A 10,023-nucleotide genomic window follows, 5' to 3' on the forward strand; every position below is an offset into this window, starting at 1 on the left:
ATCTGGGGCTCCACGCAAGATCTCATCCCGTGGGGTCAAAATGATCATGAGAACGGTGAGCAAAGATCCCAGAACCACACGGGGGGACCTGGTGAATGACCTGCAGAGAGCTGGGACCAAAGTAACAAAGGTCACCATCAGTAACACACTACAACGGCAGGGAATCAAATCCCGCAGTGCCAGACGTGTTCCGCTGCTGAAGCCAGTGCATGTCCAGGCCCGTCTGAAGTTTGCCAGAGAGCACATGGATGATACAGCAGAGGATTGGGAGAATGTCATGTGGTCAGATGAAACCAAAGTAGAACTTTTTGGTATAAACTCAACTCGTCGTGTTTGGAGGAAGAAGAATACTGAGTTGCATCCCAAGAACACCATACCTACTGTGAAGCATGGGGGTGGAAACATCATGCTATGGGGCTGTTTTTCTGCCAAGGGGACAGGACGACTGATCCGTGTTAAGGACAGAATGAATGGGGCCAAGTATCGTGAGATTTTGAGCCAAAACCTCCTTCCATCAGTGAGAACTTTGAAGAGGAAACGAGGCTGGGTCTTCCAACATGACAATGATCCAAAACACACCGCCCGGGCAACAAAGGAGTGGCTCCGTAAGAAGCATTTGAAAGTCCTGGAGTGGCCTAGCCAGTCTCCAGACCTCAACCCCATAGAAAATCTGTGGCGGGAGTTGAAAGTCCGTGTTGCTCGGCGACAGCCCCAAAACATCACTGCTCTTGAGAAGATCTGCATGGAGGAATGGGCCAAAATACCAGCTACTGTGTGTGCAAACCTGGTAAAGACCTATAGTAAACGTTTGACCTCTGTTATTGCCAACAAAGGTTATGTTACAAAGTATTGAGTTGTATTTTTGTTATTGACCAAATACTTATTTTCCACCCTGATTTACAAATAAATTCTTTACAAATCCTACCATGTGAATTCATGGATTTTTTTTTCACATTCTGTCTCTCACAGTTGAAGTGTACCTCTGGTGCAAATTACTGACCTCTGTCATCATTTTAAGTGGGGGAACTTGCACAATCGGTGGCTGACTAAATACTTTTTTGCCCCACTGTATGTATATATATATATGTGTATATATGTATATATATATATGGTGTATGCTTGTCTGCAGAGCCGGTTATGTTTATAATGTAAAAAAGAAGAATACACACAAAACCCGAGGCAGATGATGGGCTGAAAACAAGTGTTAAAAATCAACAGGATACCAGTATGCTCATTGTAATACAATACACAAACACAATAAACTGTCTCATAATAGCATTTTTAATTGTTTATATAATTTCAGGTGTTGTATTCAGTGTTGCCACCTCCATTCACAGGGATTTCATTATTCAAACGGTCAAGGTTGCCTCAGCTGTGATGTCAGGCAGAGTCACACAGGTTTGCTACGTGGAGCCAGAACACGTTGTTTTAGGGTCTCGTGTGTTTACGGAGGTCAGAATGTATTTGATAGTAGATTTGTTATTTCTCCACAGTCACTGTCTGCAGTAGTGATTATAATATAATCATTGTGTGCATAGATGTTTCCTCATAAAGCGAGTGACCTCTCTAAACATTAGTAACCACAGCAACAGATAGCCTGGTTAATTAATGATTGTATGACTCTGGGCTTTGTTCACGGAAATGATGCCTCTCCTCAAACACAGCATCCCTCCATCCGAGCGAGACTTACTTCAGTCAAATGACCAAATGTATTGGATGCTGACAGACTTTAAATGTCATCTCCTCCACAGCACAGACTATTTGTGTTACTCACTGAGCATATTTTTAACTAATTTAATACAGTCACATATAAAAAATCAGTCAAACAAGCAAACATCCAAGAACAAATCATGTCTTTCTTTATCGATGTCTAATGATCAGATGGTCGCTGGGATTGTTGGGATATCTGAGGCTCTGTAAGTGTGCTTGGGACCAGTGCCACAAAGATCACTGACTCTTCTGTTGGTACAGAAGCACTTTCTAAAACGAATCAGAAGCCTGCTGCACTTGATGTCCGGGAGGGGAGCTACGAAACCTGTTTCGCGTTATGTTGACAACGCGAAACAGCTGCAAATCATGCAGCAGCTACACATCAGTCTGTGTTTACCACCACACGTGACTGAGGTAAATAGTCAGTCGGCCATCGTTTTACATCAGAACACATTAAAGATGTTTCCCGATGTGAACGTCTGCATGCTCTCAGTTAGAAGTCAGCTGCAGAGTGCTGCTCTTTCCATCATGCACAGACCGCTGTGACGTCGCCCACTGTCTGGTTGATTCTCCAGTTTGACGCCTACATGTGGGGGTTTGTCTACTGCAAAGTTTTGTTTGTTTGTTGTTTGTTATTTGTTTTTGTAAGAGCCAGAACTGATCATCTTTGATTGATAAGAGTGGCATGCCAAGTCCAGCTACGGCTAAATGTGTGAATTTGTGTTGAGTCTAAAGATGTTGACTTGCTTTGGTCTTTGATTATCACGAGTTAATGTCAGTATATACTCACCAAATATAAATACTATTTTTAAAGATAACTAAAATTTGATATGTTAATTATGAGAAATGGATCGAACCCTGTGAGCGAGTTCAGCAAACAACTTTGTTTTTCATTTTTAAGCCTTTTTTGACCTGGAGTTGACGATCTTGAGATTAACGATATCTTAGACTGTCTTGGGCTGACGTAGGCAGCACCAACCCTTCTTGAGCTTCACCGTACCCAGGTTTAAGCCCAGGAATAGCCTGCTGTGAGATAGCAGTGCTAACACTGTGTGTTTTACCAGGCACAGTTTTCAGTTACCTGTAGTTTCTCTTCTCCTCTGACATGTCAGGGTTACTGTATCGCTGCCTGTAGTGCTTCCACTCCTCCGCCACCCCAGTGCCCGACTACAGCCCTAAAGAGGATGTTTACTCCTGACTCCTTGGCTTCTATGTTTATGTTTAAGGGAGTATTAAGGTCAAACTGTGTTGCTCTAATAAGTCAATCATTTCAAATTTGAATGCTCTAACTCAAAATTTACATACTGAACATATACATTAGGAACCTCACTAACTAACCAACTCGCATGGACACAGGGAGAAGATACAAAGGAAGGGCCCACGCAGATGGCGGCGTTGAAACCTTCCTGCTATGAGGCAGTGAGTGGGGTTACGTTCACTCCAAACTGCCCATTGGTGTGAATGTGAACTGTTGTCTGTCTCCCTGTGATGGACTGTGATCAGCTGGGCTCCAGCACCTCTCAGCCTGAGTTGGATCAGCAGAGGATAAAGGGTAGATGGATGGATGCTGTCAGTGTGTAAATGTACAAATTAGAATGACATGAATCTGCCATGACTTCCACAGCTGATTCTGTTGCTATTCCTTATTCATAATTTATCGTTATGATGAATACTGACTGGTGATCAGCTGGGCTCCAGCACCTCTCAGCCTGAGTCGTTATGATGAATAATTATTGATGAATTTGTTATGGTTATATTGTCAGTGCTGAGTAAACCATTCTTCTTATCTGGAACTGACCTGATTTGATGTGTAAGAGCCTTGTGTGGATACATTAGTGTTACTGTCAAACGCATCATAAGTGGTAAAGAGATCTAATTGCTAATGGCTCAGCAGCTACAGGAAGCCCACAGATCTCCAAAGACACTTCCAGAGGAGAAGGCCTTTTACATAACCATAAAAAAGCTTATTAGAGGTTCAGAGGAACATTGTCTTGTAAGCTGAAGACTTCGTTCATGGCTCACAGCAAGAGTGTTCAAGGGCTTTTTTGAACAGACCAACATACTAGTTCTCTTTTTAAAACATAAATTATTTCCATTGTCACACAATACCTGAATTATTTCAGGAAAAAAATTACCAGGGTCAAAGTTATTATTAAATCTGCCATAACACAAACCAGTAATGTGCTTTAACTTTGCTGAGCTCAAAGCTCGTCAGATTAAAGTGTATTATGATGGGGAACAGGGTTATGTTTCAGTTCACACAGTGTAAAAACTTCATGAGGGTTTGAGCAGTCACTTCAGAAAGCATCATGCCAATAACTGATGTGAGATCTGTCCCAGAAACACCCCAGAACAACTGCCAAGACACTAGTAAATGACCAGAGCTGAGTTTCCAAGACCGTCACTAGAAACCTTTACAGAAACATTCACCTGCAAGCCTAAAGCGGGTACATGATTGGATCAGGATGGTAGGAATTTGGAGGCAAAGTCAACACCTCAAACTCATTGTTGTGTTTCTCACACCAATCCTGAACCTCTTTTGCTTAGAGGTAGGCTGCAATATCCTTCTGAAAAAGGTGCCAGCCATTAGGGAACACTGTTTCCATGAAAGAGTACACATGAGCTGTGTCCCAAAACGTTGGCTGCATCCTCCGGAGGCCGCATTTGAAGGCCGATTACGTCACAGCCAGGCGACGAAGGCTGTCCCAATTCGTCGAGTCCTTCAAATGCGGCCGACAAATTTCCCCGAATTTGAAGGATGGGTTGGGTGTGTCCTTCGTGGGCCACCATATCCCAGAATTCATAGCGCGGCCCAGCCAAATTTCAGCTGCCAACAATGGCGGCCGCTACCAAGTTTTAAAATTACTCTTATTAATCTTTCTGGGCCACAAAATAAACTTTTAACATATTTTCAGGCGAGAATGTAGCTGTGTAAACATCAAATATCTGCTCAGTTTATCAAGACACCACATATTTGCAAAAGCGCTCCGACGTTTTTGGAGACATCTGATACCCACCAGCTCGATAGCGAGCCGGGGGGTTCAATGGTCACTCCAGCCGGTGAGAGCAGCGGACTCCCGGCTTCATCATTTTCAGACCCCCGCTCTTTCGCTACTCAGGTTAAACATGATATATAAGTCACTCGGATAACTTAAAAATGTTATTGTTTGCCTTTTTTCAGTGTTTTATTTGTTCCGGAGTAAATCGGTTTGGCTGAGATCAAAGTTATTAGATTATTAGATTAAATAAAACTTTATTAATCCATCGGGTGGGTTCCTCCGGGATTTTCACAGCTGAATAAACGTTAAACGGTCGAGGATTTACTCCAGTGTCCTGTTATATTTTAAATAGCAAGGAGCAGACGGCCGAGTTTATTAAACTCCACCGACACAGCGGTGACGCAAATCTGAAGGCTAGCCCGTCCCATTTCACAGCTTCGCACTTCCGGCCTTCTCGGTCTTTGAAGGACCCGGCCCACGTAGACCGCGAAGGCCGGATCCTCCGAAGGATGCAGCCGACGTTTTGGGACACAGCTGTGGTCTACCTCAACGATTATTGATGTAGGTGGTGTGTGTGCCATGACTACTGTAGGTTCACCACTTTTCCTTCCTTGTATCCTGTTGTCTAACAATCACAGTTTGTCAAACTTCTCAAATCCTTATCCTTCCCATTTTTCCTCTTTCCTGCACATCAACTTTTAAGGACAAAAACTTCACTTCCTCCCTGAGAGATACCTCCCACCATCTGGTGTTGAAGAGATAAGCATAATAGACTCCAATTTGTGCATGTAAATGGAGAGTCCTCTTCACACACTGAGGTTAATTATGGAGTTCCACAGGGTTCAGTGCTAGGACCAATTCTGTTTACATTATACATGCTTCCCCTAGGCAGCATCATTAGAAGACATAGCATACATTTACACTGCTATGCAGATGACACCCAGCTCTATCTGTCCATGAAGCCAGATATTATTGTTATTGTACTCGGCCCTGAAAAGCTTAGAAATATGGTATCTAAGCAGATTCTTACTCTGGATGGCATTACCTTGGCCTCCAGTAACACTATGAGGAACCTTGGAGTCATTTTTGACCAGGATATGTCCTTCAACGCACATATTAAACAAATATGTAAGACTGCTTTCTTCCATTTGTGCAACATCTCTAAAATTAGAAATATCCTGTCTCAGAGTGACGCTGAAAAACTAGTTCATGCATTTATTACTTCCAGGCTGGACGACTGTAATTCATTATTATCAGGATGTCCAAAAAACTCACTGAAAAGCCTTCAGCTAATCCAAAATGCTGCAGCAAGAGTACTGACAGGGACTAGAAAGAGAGAGCAGATTTCTCCTGTTTTGGCTTCCTGTTAAATCCAGAATTCAAAATCCTGCTCCTCACATACAAGGTCTTAAATAATCAGGCCCCATCTTATCTTAATGACCTTGTAGTACCATATCACCCTATTAGAGCACTTCGCTCCCGCTCTGCAGGCCTACTTGTTGTTCCTAGAGTATTTAAAAGTAGAATGGGAGGGAGAGCCTTCAGTTTTCAGGCCCCTCTTCTGTGGAACCAGCTTCCAGTTTGGATTCAGGAGACAGACACTATCTCTACTTTTAAGATTAGGCTTCAAACTTTCCTTTTTGCTAAAGCATATAGTTAGGGCTGGACCAGGTGACCCTGAATCCTCCCTTAGTTACTGCTGGGGATTCCTGTGATGAGTGTTTCTTCTTCAATTAACTTTTTTACTCACTATGTATTTATATTGCTCTCAACATTTAATTATAAGTTGTTATTAGGCCAGCAGCTATTGATTATTTTAGTAATTGATTAACCTATTTTCCATCATTAATCGAGTAATCAGACAAGAAACACTTTCTTCTTATTCAGGAGCAATAATAAATATTCAAAAGAGGAAAAACACAGGTGCTCATTGGTTTGTTTTTTTTTGCTTCGTCCATTTCATTTGTCAAAAACAAAAAAAGAAACCTTTTGCATTTACATACCATATTAAATGTCTTTTTTTAAAGAAAACATTTTCTTAAATACAAAAATATATAAATACTCTCAAGTAGCGTCAAAGTCAAATAAAATCAGATGAATAAAAATGAATCTTTACTCTGAGTGTTTAAGTGTGAGTCTGCAGTTTGTCCTGTGCTTTGAGTGTCTGTGCTGTTAAAAACAACATGTTATGATGCACATTTTTACTGGCTTGTGAAAAAAACTTTTATGTTCATATTTTAAATGTTACTGCAGTTTAAGTAAGACAGTATTTTATATGATTTCACTTTCAATGTGAATGTTATGAAACCTTGAAATCAGCACGGTCCAGTACGTCTGCTGCCCCCTGCAGACTCCATGTGAAACAGGCTTTCTGACGTCAGCTTCATCAAGCTGTATAATTCAAACATGCATCAGACTAAGCTAACAGGTCTGCATGTTGTTGGTTACTGCACATGTGTCGAACACACAGTGGTGGATGGAGCAGCTACAACGTTTCTTCACGTCAGAGTTTGTTGATCAGGAGCTTTGATGCTTTTCCCAGCACAGGTTTCCATGGTGATCACAGGAAGTGTGCTGTTTTCTTTCAACCGAACATCTAACACAAAGTGTAACAAGAACGTTGTCTAGAAGGGTCATGGTCACATTTTTCCTACTACACAAACGTTACCAAAAGCCAGTCGTATAATTAACAGTTTAATTACAGCTTTAAATGTCTGTTGTTTCAGGTTATGGGGACATCTATCCCGTCACCCTGCCTGGTAAGGTGGCTTGTGTCTTCTACGCCATGGTGGGCATCCCTCTTATGCTTCTGGTCATCCTCGATGTTGGAGACTTCCTCGCTGTGGGGATGTCTAGAGCCTACATCCGTGCTCACACCCTGTCCAAAAACCTCTTCTCCCGCACCTGGTCCCCATGGAGGACTGAGCAGAGCGACTCGAGGCGCCAGGTCCTGGAGGACGGCACTTTTGTCTTCAGCCATGACGTTGTGATCCGCGAGCCCCTCGACATCCGACAGGTGCTCCGCAGCCAGGCAGATGTGCGGCACAAGTCCATCCAGCTTCAAAACAACAAAGAGATTTTTGAAAAGATTCTTGCCAGAGAGAATTTGCTGAGGGAGGGTCCACTGCTCAGGACGCTGTCCTGCCCAGAACTTGATCATCTGCCACCCAAAGGATTTGCCTTGTGGGATTTCACAGGATTAGGAGATGAAATGGAAACACTGAACGTCCCCTTTGTGCTCATTCTTTTCATCTTCTTTGCCTACATTTGCTTTGTGGGCTTGATTCTGCCGATATGGGAAACTGATTTTAAACACTTTGATTCCTATTACTTTTGCTTCATCACCCTCACTACCATTGGTTTTGGTGATATTATACCCAATCACCCCAACTTCTTCATGCTCACCTCGCTGTTCATCATTGTCGGCATGGCTATCATATCCATGGCTTTTAAACTGAGCCAAACACGAATTGTAAGCTGTTACCGCCAATGTGTCAAGTTCATCAGCAGAGGAAACGTGGAAACCTTTCAGAACAGCAAAAAGGATTAGCTCACCGAGAGTCTGCCTCACTCTTGGTTCTGAAACAGGCCCATATCAGGAGCCAGTAGGAGTTGCATGCCTTTTTCCTTACAAGCATGAGTAAAGGAAAATGTTGCATGTGCCCTTCACGATTGCTGAAGGAGGTTTACATTTTCACAGCTGTAGTAATGATGCTAAACGTTTGTTTCTACATAGAGACGGTGAATCACCAGGAGTTTTCCGTGTTGTTGTGGTGGCCTTATACATCAATTAGCTACACATAAGTTATTAATGTGATTGGGATTTAGGGAATTGGACTGGAGACTGGCTAAGCCACTCCATGACCTTAATCTGCTTCTTCTTTAGCCATACCTTTGTTGCCTTAGTGGTATGTTTCAGGTCATTGTCCTGCTGGACGACCCACCGTCTTCAGTGTTCTGGCTGAGGGAACAGAGATGCACGTCAAACATATAGAAAGAAGAATCACAACAACAGTTGTCAGCTTCTCACCTGCCTTACACAGGTCTACAGTCTTGTCCGGAGGTCTTTTGGCAGAACCTCTTGCCCTTGTTGTTGGAGAGGTTGGAGTGAAAGTAATTGCTAACCATCGGCGAGGCTGTAGGTGCTCAAATATTTCACGCAGTAACATGCAAATCAATTTATTTATTTAACTTTTATGCAATGTGTTTGTTTTTCTGGATTTTTGGTTGATATTCTTCTCTCTCTATTAAAATGAAACTACCATACAAACGATAAACTGTTGATGTCTTTGAAAGTGAGCAAACTTACAGCAGCAAGGTATCAAATAATCATTTCTCCCGCTGTGCTTCAGGAACAGGTTAGTTTATTTGTACGTGGTCTGCAGCAGTGTGTTGTCCATCCTCACATTCTCAATAAAGACGTGACAACAGATAAGCATAAAACGAAATACTGAAGAAATAAACAAATGAAACAGATTCACGCAGTATCATGGTAAGGTATAGTATTTATGTAGTGTTTTTCTCATTTTGAGCACTTAAAGCACTTTATTATCTCATTCACGCACTTTTTTCTTTGTCTCAGCGCGTTTAACCGAATGTTCACACAGTTTTAAAAAGTTATATATATATAATATATATCTAAGTATATATATAAGTTTATATATTTGTTTAGGATGGTCTGTCAAGCATTTCTTCATTAGAACTGAAGTCATACGTTCATGCAGTAACGTGTTTTGTCCAGCAGGTGGCAGCGAGAGAACACGTCAAGCCTAAAGCACTAAACCAGTTTTAGCACTACTAGCTGGGTTACTAGTGAAGGTTTCAACAGCACATCTCTACCTACCACTATACTTACAATAAAGAAGTATAGACAACATTGTTCTAACATGACCAAGTCTGCAGTATTAACTTTAAACTTAGACTGTTATAATATTTAAGCCTGATGCAGCTTAGCTATTAGAAATGAGACAGAACCCCAATCATTAGATAATCCCATCTGAGCAAGAACTTGGACGGTGGTGATCAACATGAAGAGAGCAAAGGAGGGAAACAGAAAATAAAAGAGAAGAAAGAAACAGAAAGAGGTTGTGAACCACAAACAGGACAAAAACTACAGCAGGGTATAGACAAAGTGTTCACAGAGACATATACAGGCATGGTTAGTAAAAATGAATGTTGTGAACATGCTCAGTGCATCACAGGAAGTCCTCCAGCAGCCTGAACATTAAGCAGCATAAATAAAGATGCAATGTTACGTTTCACGAGCTGTAAAATGAGTCAAGAATGTTCACGATGTGTGAATATTACACATCAA

At 41.9% G+C, this 10,023-nt stretch overlaps 1 protein-coding gene across 1 annotated transcript in view; it reads left to right on the forward strand.

The window, feature by feature from the left end:
• kcnk18 (potassium channel, subfamily K, member 18) overlaps nucleotides 1-9,318 on the forward strand; it is a 16,395-nt gene extending 7,077 nt beyond the window's left edge. Inside the window, exon 3 of the mRNA XM_085182473.1 lies at nucleotides 7,436-9,318. Within this exon, the coding sequence (XP_085038599.1) occupies nucleotides 7,436-8,259 (824 nt within the window). The 3' untranslated portion in view covers nucleotides 8,260-9,318. The remainder of the gene's footprint in view (nucleotides 1-7,435) is intronic.
• Nucleotides 9,319-10,023: the final 705 nt, after the last annotated feature.

The sequence above is a fragment of the Neolamprologus multifasciatus genome, chromosome 13 (genome assembly GCF_963576455.1).
Source record: "Neolamprologus multifasciatus chromosome 13, fNeoMul1.2, whole genome shotgun sequence".
NCBI classification, from domain to species: domain Eukaryota; kingdom Metazoa; phylum Chordata; class Actinopteri; order Cichliformes; family Cichlidae; genus Neolamprologus; species Neolamprologus multifasciatus.